The following is a 15,389-nucleotide window of genomic DNA, read 5'->3' as shown; positions in this document are numbered from 1 at the left end:
ATACATTATATAATGCATATAACTAATAATATCATTATTATAAGTTTTAGCTAATTAAATTAAATATTATATATATAATTAGATACATATATATTAATTTTTAACTCTATATATTCAACCAAATTACATTAGATGCTCTTAGACTATAACAAAGTCTCACATTAGCTACTAAAGTAACATTTTAGTTCATTTTGCCCCTTTAAATGTATGATTTGAAACAAAGGGACACCGTCCGCTTCAGATTTTGGTCATACATGAATAATTAGCACCATTGGCGCCAATGTTGTTTAAAATGGTGCCATGAAAATCTAGAGAATTTGAATAAATGAAGTAAGGGAAAAAAAAGTTAAATGCTAAAAGTTGGATAAATTACTTTAAATAGAAAAAAGAAAAATAAAAACAAGAAGAAATAGCAGATGTGAAGATTGTGTAAATGCCGGTATTTGGATAGAGGATTATTTGCCAAAATTTATTTGCTTACATCATCATTACAATTTTCAACACACCTTCTTATCTTCCCAATTACCTTTTTATCTCACATACATCACATCACAAAAAGTGCTACAGTAAAAATATCTCAAATAATTTACAATCCAAACAGAGCCAATTGTTATTAGGATGGTGCAGTTAAGGAAATTTAGGTGGGAATAAATCATTGGGTGTTTGAAAAGTCTCAAATTGGGATAATCCTTATACATTTTAAAATTTTTTGAAATAATACTGCAATTTATTTTGAATTTGCATTTGAATTGCTGTAACACAACAATATATACTTTGACTAAAGCTAAATATAAACTTACATGATTTTGAACCATTGATTTTCCTTTAATCTCATTCGAGTAAGTGTGTGTAGATAAGAGATTATTTGAAAATTTTGTTGGATAATATTGTAACAACTTTTTTATGATGCATTGTATGTGAAATGGAAAAATGGTTGAATAAATAAAAAAGTGATTAAAAGATGTATTTATAGTGCAAGCAAAAATTTTTAAAAAAAATTGACTATCCAAACAAAAACTCAGAGAAAGACTTTTCGAGGACTCTCTTTTCGGCCACATTAACGCTTCCAGGAAAAGAACTAGTCCCGTCCTCGGCCCATGATCAATATCTATTGGTTTGGGCTTGTAGTCGAAGCCCAAAATTTTCCAAATACGCTTCCACTTATTTCTCTCTTTTCTAATTTTTTTTTGGGGACTCCACAAATCACAATAATATTAAAATACTCTAAAACGGGGGACTCCATAAAACCGCTCTTCGATTTCGTCTTCCATTTCACACACACGGTCACACACTCTAACTTTGTCTCTCTACAATTCACACTTTCTCTCTCTAAAATTCCCCAACTCACCAATGGCTTCACCGCGTGAAGAGAATGTCTACAAGGCAAAGCTGGCCGAGCAGGCTGAGCGATACGAAGAGATGGTAGAATTCATGGAAAAAGTCGTCTCCGCGGCTGAGGGCGGCGAGGAATTGACGGTGGAGGAGCGCAACCTTCTCTCCGTCGCCTACAAGAACGTGATCGGCGCTAGGAGAGCCTCCTGGAGGATCATTTCGTCGATCGAGCAGAAAGAGGAGAGCCGTGGCAACGAAGGACACGTGGCCGCTATTAAAAGTTACAGATCTAAAATTGAGTCTGAGCTTTCGTCGATCTGCGACGGCATTCTGAAGCTGCTCGACTCCAAACTTATCGGCTCCGCTGCCACTGGAGATTCTAAGGTGTTTTATTTGAAGATGAAGGGCGATTATCATCGCTACTTAGCTGAATTTAAAACTGGAGCCGAGAGAAAGGAAGCCGCCGAGAACACTCTCTCGGCTTACAAGGCGGCTCAGGTTTTTTCTTTTTACATTTGTCTATTTATTTATTCTCTGTACATTTGTTAGGTTCAACAGTTTAATATTTATGGATTTATTTATTTATTAGTAGACTGGAAATAAGATTATTTTATTGCCTTTGACTTTCCGTAACCGATCTGAAGCTAGTTTGAAGTATATCGTTTATGCATTCATGTAATTCAGGATGTGTGACTTTTGTTCTTGGTTTAAGATAAGCAAGTTGTTTACATGCGCATTTGAAGCTAGTAGGAGTTGGTAGAATGCATTTCTTTCCTGGTTTTCTTATGGATTAATAAAGAGAGCTTTTTTCTATTCCTGCATTTAGCATGTATTTGGTGAGGATGGTTTTCGTTTTTGGCTAACTGTTAAGAAATTGAAAATTTTCATTGGTGAGGTGAAGTGAAAAAAATGTTTTTCCTGTCTTTGTAGGATATTGCAAACGCAGAGCTTGCTCCCACGCATCCTATCCGACTCGGACTGGCCCTCAATTTCTCAGTGTTTTATTATGAGATTCTGAATTCTCCTGACAGAGCTTGTAATCTTGCCAAGCAGGTTTGTGATGAGTTTTCAACAATTTGTTTATGTCAGTTTCTGTCTTGCCTATTCTATTTTCTTGTTGTTTATGGGCAGTGGACACTGATTCCAGATTTCTCAAGTGAGAAGTTAGCTGCATGTCCAAATAATCAGTTGAGATCAATAATACGTATGATGTTTTATTGTATGTCTGGTGTGGTTAGGCTTTTGATGAAGCAATAGCGGAGTTGGACACACTAGGGGAGGAGTCTTACAAAGATAGCACTTTAATAATGCAGCTTTTGCGTGATAACCTTACTTTGTGGACTTCAGACATGCAGGTAATGGTTTCTTCTTTTTCTTTTGTTTGTTTGTTTATTTAGTCAAATTGATGATTTAGGCTGAGTAAATTTATTTCTGGTTCTGATTTAGGATGATGGCACTGAAGAAATCAAGGAAGCTTCAAAGCCAGATAATGAGTAGAAAGCTGTCAAGTATTAGGATTGATTTCAATTTATGCTTAATTGTAATGTGCTACCAAATTCAAAAAGGGAGCGGATTGAAGCTAATATTGAGCTCTCATTAGTTTTAGGGCTTTGTTATTTCATATTGTTAAGGCACTGCTCTTGCTTTTTTATGCTGTTTTCAGCTTCAGAGATTGATGCTTTTCTGGGCTTTATTTTAGATAGTCTTGATGCTTTCCTTTTACTTAAAGGATTTAATGCATTTTGCTGCTTGTGGTCTTTAACATGCTTTCCTTTTGATGGAGCTCGTCAAATTCTTCTTGAACAACTAGTTCTCCATTCATTCAAAACATTAAAAAAAAAAATCTATTTTTTGTTTTTCTTTTTGGCGTGGATTTGACGCTGGATCCCCAAAAAAAAAAAAAAGGGGATTTTGCACACTCCTCTTTCAGGGAGCATTGGGAGCCACTTCATCCTTATCAGCTAATTGGCTGATCTGAATACCTCTGCGCTCTCTGTCCTTTCCCTCGGGTTGACTCTGATAATCCTTTACCACTCTTCTGACCTTTTCGTACAAGCTCCACATCAGTATATGATGTCTCAAGTCTCCGGGGCATTTATGGCATTAGACTGTAAATTAGTCTTTAATGAGGAAACAAGTTTGAATACATCCACTGTGCAGGTAGAATTCGAACTTTTTGTCTAGCTTTGCGAATGCATGTCTAACGCGCATTTAAAGTTCGAAATTTGAAACTGAAAACCCCCAACTCAGACAGTTGTACTGGTAGTACGTTGGAGCTTCCCCAGCATATTGGCTGGTCACGAACCATCTGAAATAGACATTAAAGAGCAACGTTGGCCCATACTTCAAGAGGTTGATGGACGCCTATTTGTTTCCACCTTTCCCATTATTTCTGCAGCACCTTTTTTCTGAGTTGTTGGAAGAGATGGATGCCCGTTTTAATACAATGTTGAACTTCTTTTTATGAGAATACAACAGATAGGCTCTGTCTTTCCATTTGGCAATTTAAGCTTTACAGTTGGCTTGATGAAGTAAGCCCTGTTGATGTCGGCCTTAAGTTTGAGGGCAGTTGTTCATCTGTAGGTTCATGCTAGTTGGCCATTAGGATCGTATGTTATACTCAAAGTCTGATGTGTTTTACGCTCAGAATCAGACAATAATTGTACTGCTGGTGACGACCTTTGTTGTTACCTTTCAATTGCTGGATAGAAGAACAAAGTAGCTTTAGTTTCATCGCCCTCCATGGACGGCAACAGCGACAGCTGAAGACTGAAGTGTAGCATTGATGTGTTCTATCTGTTTTCTGCTCCTGACGATTAAAATAACCCTCGCATCACAAGAATCATAGGGCAGTCCGGGAAATGTATAGGAATAAAGATTTACCATCTTAGTTGTGTAGCCAAACCGAACAGCTGCCAATAATTTACTTTTGAATGAAACCGACAAGGTCTTCTCGTTAGGAGCTAAAAGCTTGTAGATAATTCTTGACACGCTGAAACATTTTTGGATTGTTAAAGGACTCGTGAACTAAACTTTGAGCAACCAATTCAAATCATTAATTCAGGCAAATTGTGACCATGAGCAAACACTTCAAAACAGTAAAGAATGAGTTTGCAATTCATGAGACTGAAGTTTGAATTATGTCTTATAGTGCATGCAGTTTAAATTGGAGTATAAACGTCCCTAGTGCAGCCAAACACATACTTCATTGAACTTCTTAGTCGGATATTGCATGGAAATGTCAAGGCCTAGTACATGATGGATGTCAACTACACTGCGGTTACACCATGAAATACCTATCTAGACTGAATCGAAATATTCCCAAAAAGGGATCGATTTATAATGATCTCACTATAGGAGATGAAGAAAGACAGGATAGAAATTAAAACTTATATGAATGCAGAGGACCAAATCATCTGTGTCACAGGAATCTTGCATTCAACTGCTTTTCAAACATGCACCTGTTAAGATTATAAACCGTTAATAATTTAGCTTCCAAGATGCTTTTAGGCTCAGTATACCATCTGTCATAATTAGTTGGACCTCCTTCATACGTTTTATAACAACTATTTTAAGCTTTTTGTTCAGAAAAGATGCCAAATCGCAATCCCATGAAAGCCCACACCAAGATTCAATTCCTCATATGCTCTTCTCATTATCTTAGCGAAGTGCTGTTGACATAATTACACAACTTTTCCTTACCTTCTCTACAGCCTGAGTAGTCCTCTGGATGGGAGAAGTCCCGAAAGAGAGGATTATTCTTTTGCAAGTACCGATCATCCAGCTCCAGTGTATGGTTGGTCTGCAATGCTCTCAACCATTCCTTGGTTAAATCAGTGATTTGAGCCTTTTCTTTCGGATTAAGGTAAGACAGCACATTGATGGATAGTGCACTCAGGCAGGGAGCATAGTTTGACATGGATTTTGGCTCTTTTCATCCTTGGAATCCCTAAATTGATTTACCTGAACTTGAGGAGCTCTTTTCGCAGGAAGATCTGAGCACTATTTTATTGGGTTTGGAATCCCTGAATTGATTTACCTGAACTTAAGCAACTTTTTGACGTTGAAAATATTGGCTTGAGGTTTGGAGCATCAATTTCTAGTTCCATTGGCTGTTCACCTGGGAAGACACGAATGTGCTTCAGTGAGTGGCTTGTTACATTGATTCTTGCACATCCGTACACTGAATCGAGGTATAGAGATTAAAAATGTGGGAATTTATTTGTCAAATTATCAAAGAATTTTTCCAGGGCATATACACGATCCAGCGATAAACTTGTGAGATTTTTAGATGCATGCAATTCAAGCATGGTTCAAAGACTCGGCCGAGTCCGAAACGACTTGGTCGAGTCATCACCATCTCATACCCTCCCGATACGATATTAGAACGATACGATTTCGAAATATTTGACTCGCTGAAACGTCATCGTGAAGGGTTGAAACGGCTGAGTCATGCCGAATCACTCCGAGTTATCCCGAGCCAACGCGAATTTTTATTATTTTTATTAATTTTTTAATTATTTTTGTTTATCATATTTTTTTACAATTTTAAAAATATTAAATATTTCAAAAATTTACGTCTCGCCGATACCGTAACCAATATGACGAAACTGATATGAAACGATCCGAGCCGCGACCGCGACTTTGAACCCTGAATTCAAGATGACAAGGTGGACTCAAATACCCTAACTCAATATTTTCATGACTTGGTTCATCAACTTCGATACTTAATTAGATCCTCAGTCCACTGGTCAAAAGTATTTAAAACAAATTCTTTTAGGCTGTGAAGCTTGATCACCTTGATTATCTTCAAACATCTCATCGTCAATATAAACATCCACAAGATGCAAAGACCGGATTTTATTAAACATGTATGGTTCTGTATTAGTCGGCTTTTGAAACTTGCACCCTGAAAGATGTAAATCTGTTAATGACTTAGCTTGCAGGACGCTTTCAGGGACGACATATCTTTAATCCCAAAGTTTGAGTTTAATCACTTCCACACCATATTTCACGGCTATTTTGATCTGTTCGTCGAGAAATGAAGCCGAGTCATTAAGACTCAACTCCTGTATACGCACTCCGCCTGGTTCTTGGTATCTTGCTGAAGTGGTTATGACATAATTTTGGAACTTCGCTTTTAACTTCTCTACAGGTGCCTGGATTCAGGCAGCGCAAGAACTGAAGATTCTTGTTTTCAAAGTACTGGTCATCAAGCTCCATTATAGGGATTGTCTCCCGTGCAGTCAACAAATCCTTAGACAAAACAGCGACTTGGGCTTTTTCTTTTTGACAGAGATTAGAGAATGTGGTGGAAGGTGCCTTCCGGCCAGTAGAATTCTTCTTCCATGGCTTTTTATGTTTCCGTTCTTTTAACCCTATTACTGGAGGGGAGCTTCTTGGATTTAAATGCTATCAAAGTGAATGAGAAAAATATGAAATATTTTAAGACCATTCGTAACTATGTAAATTTTAAATCCAAATTAGTACCATTGATTTTCACAAAAAAGGGTAATTTCTTTATTGAAAAAGTTTCCATCAAACCTCATAAATGCTATCGTCTCTTTGATCATCTTGGTTATAAGAATGCTGATTTAATTGTGGAGGTGTGGATTTAGCTTCATCCAACAAAGAAAGAAAAAGAGACTTAGTATTGAATGGACCTTTGTGCAATTTGATCAAATTGGTTATAAGAAATCAATAAGAACTTCATAAACACAAGAGAATTTTCATAGATTAGTGTAACTTAATGTAAGAAATCCATCAGATGCTCCAAGCTTGGCAATATCATTGACATTTCATTACATAACCTTATTGAATTCTTAAAATTCCAAATCTTGGTGTTGGTTCACCCTAACAATCACATATCCATGTCTCTGTCCTAAACTCAACAAGATAATTGGAAATATGGAAATGAAGTAGTAAAAGAATGTCAATCCCATAAAATAGATGGATTAGAAGTTTAGAACTGGCCAATGAGCTGAAGATTGAACCTCGATAACGAAGGTTAGAATCAGAAAGCCGCGGAGGAAACTAATATCTCAAATAATATTTCGTTTGCATCATAAACACATTTTTCAATCCAACTTTTTATATTTCTAACCATTTTTTTATCTCACATACATTACATCACAAAAAGTACTACAAAGTAATTATTCTAAATAATATTTCAAATAATACTCTATCCAAACAAACAAACGCCAAAAAAACCTGAACAGGGAGATCAAAAGGCCAAAAAAAGAGAACAAATTTATTAGCACTTTGGGAGATCTGCTGGCGGTGGAAGAAGCTTTTGATTGGGAAGCTTTCCGTCTAAGACAAGCCACGCCATCTTCAAACCCCAGCTTGTATGAACATCCAGATGGCAGTGCATGAACCACATTCCTGCACAGATACAGGTTAACAAAGTCATGAGCCCTCTGGACAAAAGAAACAATCAATCAATAACTAGGATTCATACAAACTACAAACCTGGATTGTCTGCTAAAAAACGGATGGCAACCCAACCGCCGGACGGAACCCCAACGGTGTTCCTTTCAATGGGATCCACAAGGTTGAAGTTCTTGGGGTCCTTGTTTGGATCGTAGTTCCCAAATCCTTGCCCAACTACAAAGAAGTTGAATCCGTGAAGATGGAGCGGGTGGCTTTCGGCACCAAGAATGCTGGTGTCCTGCATGATCAATTCCACGCTGGTGTTGAAAGGGACCACCAGCACTTTGGTGGCATTACCCACCATGGTGTTGTTCGGTGGGTTTCCAGTATAGTTGAACCAGTGCAATGGGTTGCACGGGAAATCTGGACTGTAAACACCACTGGATTGGCCTGAGAAATGAGATTGGAGAAGGGCTGTGGTGGGTTGTACGAACGACTGAACGAGATGTTGTTGACGGATGCCGCAAATTTGGTTCCGTTGGGACCTTGGCAGCCTTGGGGTTGGTCACATGGACTAGTTCCAAGGCCAACTGTGAAAAAGACCTGTTTATCAATATTCCAGGGAACATTTGCAGGGTACCGTGGACTTGCTAAACTGCGTAGTTTATTCGAGAAATTGGCGGCGAAGGATGTGTCGTTTAGAGCAGGTAAGGTGGGTCTGAAGAGTGGGAGTTTCTTCACTGAAATTGCAGTAGTGGAATTAAGTGACGTAGACTGTTCATATTCTACAATACCAGCGACGGTGGAGTTGTCAAAGGTTCCAGCTCCTGTGAAATATGGTGTAGCCAGCATGAGGAAAGTGGCAGCGGGGAATTGGGGCTTGGTCTTGAGAAGAACGTTAGTTGTTTGTCCAGGTGCAATTAGGATCGTATCTGTTTCGAAGGGTTTAACGTAATTTGCATCCGCTTCAACCACAGTGAGAGTGTGGTTTGCAATGCTGAAGAAGAGCTCGTCATTTAGTGCAGCGTTGATCAACCGAAGAAGGTAAGTCTTCCCTGCTTTAACTTTCAGCTTAAATGTATCTGTCCAAAACATATATATATATATGTAGAGTTAATAATCAATGTGTTAGCTGTTGTTAATTATTATTACTAATTATACACAAAGTGTACCTTTAGTAGAGCAATTGTACAAAGGCCCTGGAAGTCCATTGATGGTATAGGCATCAGAGACATTTGGACCACCACCTGTTCGTAAAGCTTGGCTAATTATGGCCTCGGTGTCGGCATTGAACCATTCACCTGCACGTTAATTCAGAGTCTGGAAACTCATTCCTTGTTGCAGTAAATTTTTGTTGCAAAATATGGGTAGTTAATTAATTACCAAAGATGATGGGGACTTCCTCGTACGGTTTAGCAAATGGATACGGGACGTGATGCTTGGGTAGGATGATTAGAGGACCATATGCAGTTGCTCTCAGCCAAGAAATGTGAGCGTGCCAGAACAGAGTTCCTCTTTGGCCAACAATGGTGTAATTGTACACATAGCTCTGGCCTGTTTGTATCGGGCATTGTGTTATGTACGCTGGTCCATCAGCCCAGCCGCTTCGAAGCTGCCGAATGCCATGCCTGTTTTACACAAAACCATCATCGATCGAGGTTTCTTTTTCTTTTTCTTTTTCGATCATAAACCTTACATTATCCACGAGTTGTTTGAGAAATACGTACCAATGGAAGATGAAATACGTACCAATGGATGGTAATGTTGTTTGAGACATGATTGTTGACTTTGATGAGGAGACGATCACCCTCCCCGGCAACAATGCGAGGCCCTGGAAATTGCCCGTTCACAGCCACCAGGCTCTTTGTGTGGCACAACCGCGTGACATTAAGCATGGTGATCTGCAAAAGATCGATGTCAACAACTTAAAGATACATGATGATGATGATGAAGAACCAAAATGAATGCAATCTGATTAGTTCTTTCAATATTGCCATTTAACGTACATTGAGCTCATAATGCCGGGTTATGCCCAGTGCATGCTGAGGAAGGAGAAGCGACAGCGCCATCAAAGTAACGAAAATGCCCATCGCGCTACTACTCAAGGATGGTAGACTAGAAGCAGCCATTTATGGTTCTTGATCAGCTCCTCTGAAACCTGGTTTATATAGTAGAGAAGGTGGTGATAAGAGTGTTTGGTTGATTAGTTGATGTAGATCGATGGTATAGTTTAAAGAGGGAGTGAAACGTAGAGGGGCAAATTTAGAAAGATGTCCTCCTTCGACCAACTGTGGTTGGAAAACAACTTTAGAGTGCTACCAAAGACAATCTTCTTTCTTCGTAGATGCATAGGCTGATGAGCAAATTTCAAGCACTGGTTAATGCTTGATTTTGGGCTTAATTAATGGTACCTATCCTTCTCTTCTTTGTTTTGGCCACGAAGGCTCGCGATATCATCATTTGCGTTGAATTCTGCCGAATATTTTAAGCGCGCGTGGAATGGATTATGGGACGTCTCTAATCCTAGTTTTGTCCAGTTACGGAATGTGTATAAGATTTTCGATCAAGATTGTACCGATTTACGCTAAAATTGAACTAATTTATGCGACTGAACGGAAAAGTTCAACTGGAGAGGCCCCCGATCCGTTTAGGCCTAAACGTACTAAATCAATTCTTCCCGTCAATTTATACGTGTTGTCTTGCGAATTTAATGATCAGTACTTAGACTTTAAAGTCACTTGGGAGAGGTCTTGGTGTGGCATCCAAGATTATGGAACAAACGCAACATTAAGTTTACCAAAAATAGTATTGAAAGTAGGATGGAGAAATGACTTTTCTTTTTTTTTTTTTAGGATAAAATACAAAAAAGTTCCTTGCACCAAACCTAATATACAGAAAAGCCTCCTGTAGTTTCAAAATATACAACACGACACCCCGTACTTTGAACTAAATTGTAAAGATAACGGAATCCGTTAAAATTAACGAAAATAGAGGAAATGACCAAAATGCCCTGATATAATTAAACAAAAGACAGATCAAAAAAATCATTTGTTTTATTCTTTCGATAGAGAGAATTGAGGGTTAAGGAGGAAAACAGGTATATTTGTTAAAAATTAGGTATAAAATTTACCCTTTTTTTTTTATAGTATGCTGCATTGATGGAGTAACTTTCTACGATTAACATATCATAGAGCAGCTGAAGCTGAAGTTGGTGGCTACGGTGTCATAACACATATGGTGTCTGAAGTAATTAATTAATAAGAGCAGGGCCATTTCCAAGGGCACTTTCCTCTCAAGCAAGGCAGAGATTTTGGTGATTGTCGTCTTATTTATTTGTGCTTTCTATAGAACTGTTAAAAACTAGAGTCCATGCATGGGTCTTCTAAAATTGAACGTGACTCCAAAACATTTGAAAAAAACAAATATTAAATTTGGTTTGTTTGGATTGCTTCATATTTCCCCAATTTTATTTGCTTACATCATCTTTATAATTTTCAATATACCTTTTTATCTTCCCAATATCTTTTTATCTCACATACATCACATCACAAAAAGTGCTACAGTAAAAATATCCCAAATAATCCCAAATAACTTACAATCCAAACAGGAGCTTGAGTGGAACACAAGGGACCTCCTCTGATGGTTCTTTAACTGCACCTACTACCAATTAATTAACAAATTGTGAAAATGTACTGGTAGATTCTGGGAGATTATCTTGCTTTATTTGTTGTTATGATCAGTCATCATATGTAGTATGTCCTACATCCTTACTTCCTACCACCCCCCGTGAAATACATCTAGTCATGTTTAAAAAAAGTCCTACCATTAGGTCACGAATTTGATTGATCATGGTTTTTTCAGAGGAGTAATGATAGTTTTCTTGTAAGTTGCAACAACAGCAATACAATGCCTGATTTATATTTGCCACCTCGAAACCAATATGTAACAAGGAAAACAGAGAATGAACACAACCAAATATATATATATATATATATATATATATATGAATGTATGAATTTTAATGCTAAACCTACTTATATTGTTTTATAAATATTTATAACTGAATGCTTAATAAGTTTAATTTGACGATTTTGACCTTATATCTTTTCATTCAAAAAAAAGTAGAATCTATGATTTAATTAGCTTAAAATTGTTAGGTATGAAGATGACAATATTTATTTTTAAATTCAAATTAATATAAAAGATGAAATATATTATATGAGGAGTATGGAGAAGGTGTGAAAGTCATTAAAAAGGAAAAAAAGAGAAACAGAAAATCGTTAGATAGAGAATATCAGGTTGTTTAATTAGCTAAGAATTTTGAACATAATTAACAAACAAGAGTAGATTTGGTAAGATAAGATAGTTGAAGTAATTCTATTGATTCTGATCAGAATTAAGCATTCAGTTAGGATTCTTGTGCTAAAAAAAATACACACAAGTGCCTTGAGAAGAGAATTCCATACCTTTCTGGTCACCCATGAGCAGCAATGAAATGTGAAAAGCATTTTTCCGAAGCTCAAACTTTCACTGGTAGTTGGAAATTTGGAAGCAGATATTCAGTATACTAAGTAAATGGACCAACGATATAGATGACTAAATTTAATAGCCTCCACAAGCATTTGATAACAACAAATCTATAATGGAATATTTAATTTGAAATTCCTAAACAAAAAGGTGAGCCGGGGCCATCATTTCTGACAAATGTATGCTATGCAATATACAAATTACTATTGCTATTACCAGACTTTTCTTATCACTAAGTAAACCAAAGAAGCCTACTCAGTTAATGGTTCCCTTTTGTGAAAAGCTTTTTCTCATAATGAGATCTCCAACCCTGCGAAACATTGTTCTCCTTCTCCGGTGGTTTCTATCACTATCTGAATCATCGAAGTTACTATTGTCTAGATGATCTAAATCTTCTGACATTGGCGTATCACCATCATCTGTAAAGACAGAAGAAGACTCTTTCCGATGATGAGGCACTAGTCTTGGACTTCGGGGTTCTGATCTTGGCGAATCAGTTGAACTATCAAATATTGAACCCTTGAGCGCCTCTGCCTTTTCAGGATCCTCGTGACTAATAGTCTGGTCGGAATCTTCAGTGTCATTTGAAAACTTCAGTTCCTTGAGATTGAAGCTGAAATTCTTTCTCACAGGTTTCGTCTCATCTTCAATGTTCCCAAGGTCAAAACTTTGGGACCTCAAGACCCCATCCTCAGTCTTACTTTGAGTTTTACGATCTCTTGTTGCTATAGAAAGCAGTTGCTTTAACTCCTTGACATTTTCTTGAGCTGCAACCTCATTGATTCTCAGCCGTTCATTTTCCTGAGTGAGAAAATACAGAGCTTCATCCTTTTCGGCCAGAATATCCTTGAGGTGAGAATTTTCATCTCTTGCAAGTCCAGCAGCAGCTTTTGCTGCATTAGATTCATTGATAGCCTGCTTGAGTATATCTCTCAGTTTGTAGCTCTCGTCCCTTGCTGCTCTCATCTTATGTTCTGCCGCTTTAAGAGACTCAGAAAGTCTGGCGTTCTCATGTTGAGCAACAGCCCTTTCCTCTTCAGCTCTTTTTATGCAGCTCACAAAGCCCATTTCCTTTCCATTCCATGCCAAAAGTGTTTCTTCAGCTTCTACCCTTAATCTATCTGCGGTGTTTCTGTGCAGCTCTGCTTCTTTTTTGGCTTCATCGAGAAGCTGTTCATACCTTTCTTCAGTGCTCCTTACAATAACCTTCAGTTGTTCTGCTTCTCCCTTTACTTGTTCTAGTTGCAAATATGCAACGCTGAGTTTCTCTTTTGCCTGATTGGATTCCGTTGCAACTTCCTTTAGTACCAGTGCTAAATCATCCATGGCTTTCTTGCTCTTTTCTTCAGCTTCAATGGCCAATTTCAGCTCATTTTTCAGTAATTGCATCTCATCAAGTGAAGTCTTAGAATTTGACAAGGCAATATTAGCATCCTTCTTACCTAGAGACAGATTCTGCTTTGCCAATTTTTGCTCAGACCTTGTACTCCCAGCATCCCCTATCAAAATTTCATTTTCCCCCTTTCTGTCAGGTCGATTACATTCACTACTATTTTGCTTGGAGGGTTCCTGAGATGACACGATCCTCTCATTTAAAGCAGCAATTTCTAGCTTAGATTCTTCAAGTTCAATCTTAATCTGCTCAAGCTGTTTTGTCTGGGATGCTAATGAATCGAGCATTTTGGCTTCAGACACATTTCCTCTTTGAACTTCATTTTCTAGTTCCTCAATCCTCTTTTCACCTGCAGATAGTAAATCCAATGCATAAGCCTCCGACCCCTTCACTTTATCAAATTCCTCTTTCCATCTGGCTAATGATGCATCTCTCTCAGCCAATTTAAACTCAAACTGTTTCGCCTCTTGGAGCTCTAGCTTCAAACACTCAATCTTCTCATCCTTCAACTTCAATTCTTTCAGTGAATTAGCCAGCAATTCCTTCAAATTCTTAACTTCTGTCATTAGTTCCCCTGTCTTCCTAGGGGACAATACCTCATTAACCTTCATATTGGCCTCATAAACTAATCGTTTCGCCTCCCTGAGTTCATTGAATGCTCGACTTCTTTCATCCTCAGCAAAATCTAATTGTTCCTTTGACGTCTTCAACTCATCCTCGGCCTGCCTCATTTGTTCTTGCATGGTCGAAACTCTATTTATCCGATTCTACACCAAGAAAATTTAACAAACCCCTCATCAGTTATACATAAAACAGCCTATCCTAGAAACATCAAAAGACAAAAAAGAGACAACTTGTATTACAAATTGTCCCAAAACCTCGGATAAATTGGCAACCTTGGAGGGATATCTGTCAACAGATCTTCTTCCAACAGATTTAAGGGCGCCGGAATCAATTTGTGAAGCTAAAGCATCACCTCTACAAAATTTGGATGCTGAGAGGGTCCTAGAAAGAACTGATGGATGATTCTTTTGTCCAAAATCAGCATTCCCATATCTAGAAACAGCATATATATTTATACAAATCAAATCCAAACTCATAAAAAAGACAATCTTTAGTTATCATTACATCAGTCAATAAATCAATATCTTCATGCCAATAAAATAGACCCCATGAATTCACATATATCAATGTATCCAAAAATCAGAATATACCACGAGTCAGAGAGAAAGCAATAGATCGTCAGAAATGGAGTAAAAGAAGAAAAAGTTAACCAGATAAGAGGAGCGGAAAAAAAAAGACTTGAAAGGATAGTGATTTTCTGTTATTACCTTGATGATTTGGACCGTAACATGTTGAACCTCGGAATTGTAGGAACCACAAATCTTTGGAAAATCAGTAGGAAATATTGGGACAAAAAAATAGCACCAAGAATAGGTCCAGCTCCAAACTCTGTTTTAGTGTGTGTGTGTTAGAGAGAGTGTCTTCTTTCTTTCTTTCTCTTTTTTTTCCCCTTTCTTTCTGGTTTTTATTACAAAAGTCCGAAGTTGGCGGGTAGTCGTTTAAGGAGGTGGAGGTGGCAGTCCGCCGTAACGGCAAAAGTGAGATTGAAAAACAAACTACTTACAGAGCTTTTGTTGGAAAAAAAAAAAAAAAAAAAAGGACAAGTAGATGTTCGTGGGACGGTATGGGGTTGGCTGATTTGGGAAGAAATGTATAATGGCTGATGAATTCAAAATTTTGACAAAAATTAACTACTATTAAA

At 37.7% G+C, this 15,389-nt stretch overlaps 2 protein-coding genes and 1 pseudogene across 2 annotated transcripts; 1 reads left to right on the top strand and 2 right to left on the bottom strand.

Moving 5' to 3' along the window:
- The first annotated feature begins 1,197 nt into the window (after positions 1-1,197).
- LOC113701720 (14-3-3-like protein 16R) lies at positions 1,198-3,012 on the top strand. The gene is made up of 4 exons (XM_027222481.2): positions 1,198-1,830; positions 2,263-2,385; positions 2,571-2,687; positions 2,779-3,012. The coding sequence occupies exons 1-4, from the start codon at positions 1,351-1,353 to the stop codon at positions 2,827-2,829; spliced, it is 771 nt and encodes a 256-aa protein (XP_027078282.1). The 5' UTR covers positions 1,198-1,350; the 3' UTR covers positions 2,830-3,012.
- Positions 3,013-7,451: 4,439 nt separating this feature from the next.
- LOC113701721 (laccase-17-like) lies at positions 7,452-9,833 on the bottom strand (annotated as a pseudogene).
- A 2,468-nt stretch (positions 9,834-12,301) lies between these two features.
- Positions 12,302-15,293, bottom strand: LOC113701719 (uncharacterized). The gene is made up of 3 exons (XM_027222480.2): positions 14,956-15,293; positions 14,521-14,680; positions 12,302-14,391 (listed from the first exon to the last, which is right to left on the bottom strand). Exons 1-3 carry the CDS (start codon positions 14,976-14,978, stop codon positions 12,487-12,489), a joined length of 2,088 nt encoding a protein of 695 aa, XP_027078281.1. The 5' UTR covers positions 14,979-15,293; the 3' UTR covers positions 12,302-12,486.
- Between the last annotated feature and the right edge of the window lie 96 nt (positions 15,294-15,389).

Source organism: Coffea arabica, chromosome 7e (assembly GCF_036785885.1).
Source record: "Coffea arabica cultivar ET-39 chromosome 7e, Coffea Arabica ET-39 HiFi, whole genome shotgun sequence".
Lineage (NCBI taxonomy): Eukaryota > Viridiplantae > Streptophyta > Magnoliopsida > Gentianales > Rubiaceae > Coffea > Coffea arabica.
The sequence above is the reverse complement of the archived record's forward strand: the minus strand, read 5'-3'. Positions and strand labels throughout refer to the sequence as shown.

Bases quoted from the DNA above. Each gene is read 5' to 3' on its own strand.
- LOC113701720 (XM_027222481.2), top strand. From the start codon at position 1,351: ATGGCTTCACCGCGTGAAGAGAATGTCTACAAGGCAAAGCTGGCCGAG. The intron at 1,831-2,262 runs GTTTTTTCTTTT...CTGTCTTTGTAG, and splicing joins CGGCTTACAAGGCGGCTCAG to GATATTGCAAACGCAGAGCT. The intron at 2,386-2,570 runs GTTTGTGATGAG...TGGTGTGGTTAG, and splicing joins CTTGTAATCTTGCCAAGCAG to GCTTTTGATGAAGCAATAGC.
- LOC113701719 (XM_027222480.2), bottom strand. From the start codon at position 14,978: ATGTTACGGTCCAAATCATCAAG. The intron at 14,681-14,955 runs GTAATAACAGAA...TGCTGTTTCTAG, and splicing joins TTACGGTCCAAATCATCAAG to ATATGGGAATGCTGATTTTG. The intron at 14,392-14,520 runs GTTGCCAATTTA...TTCTTGGTGTAG, and splicing joins TTGACAGATATCCCTCCAAG to AATCGGATAAATAGAGTTTC.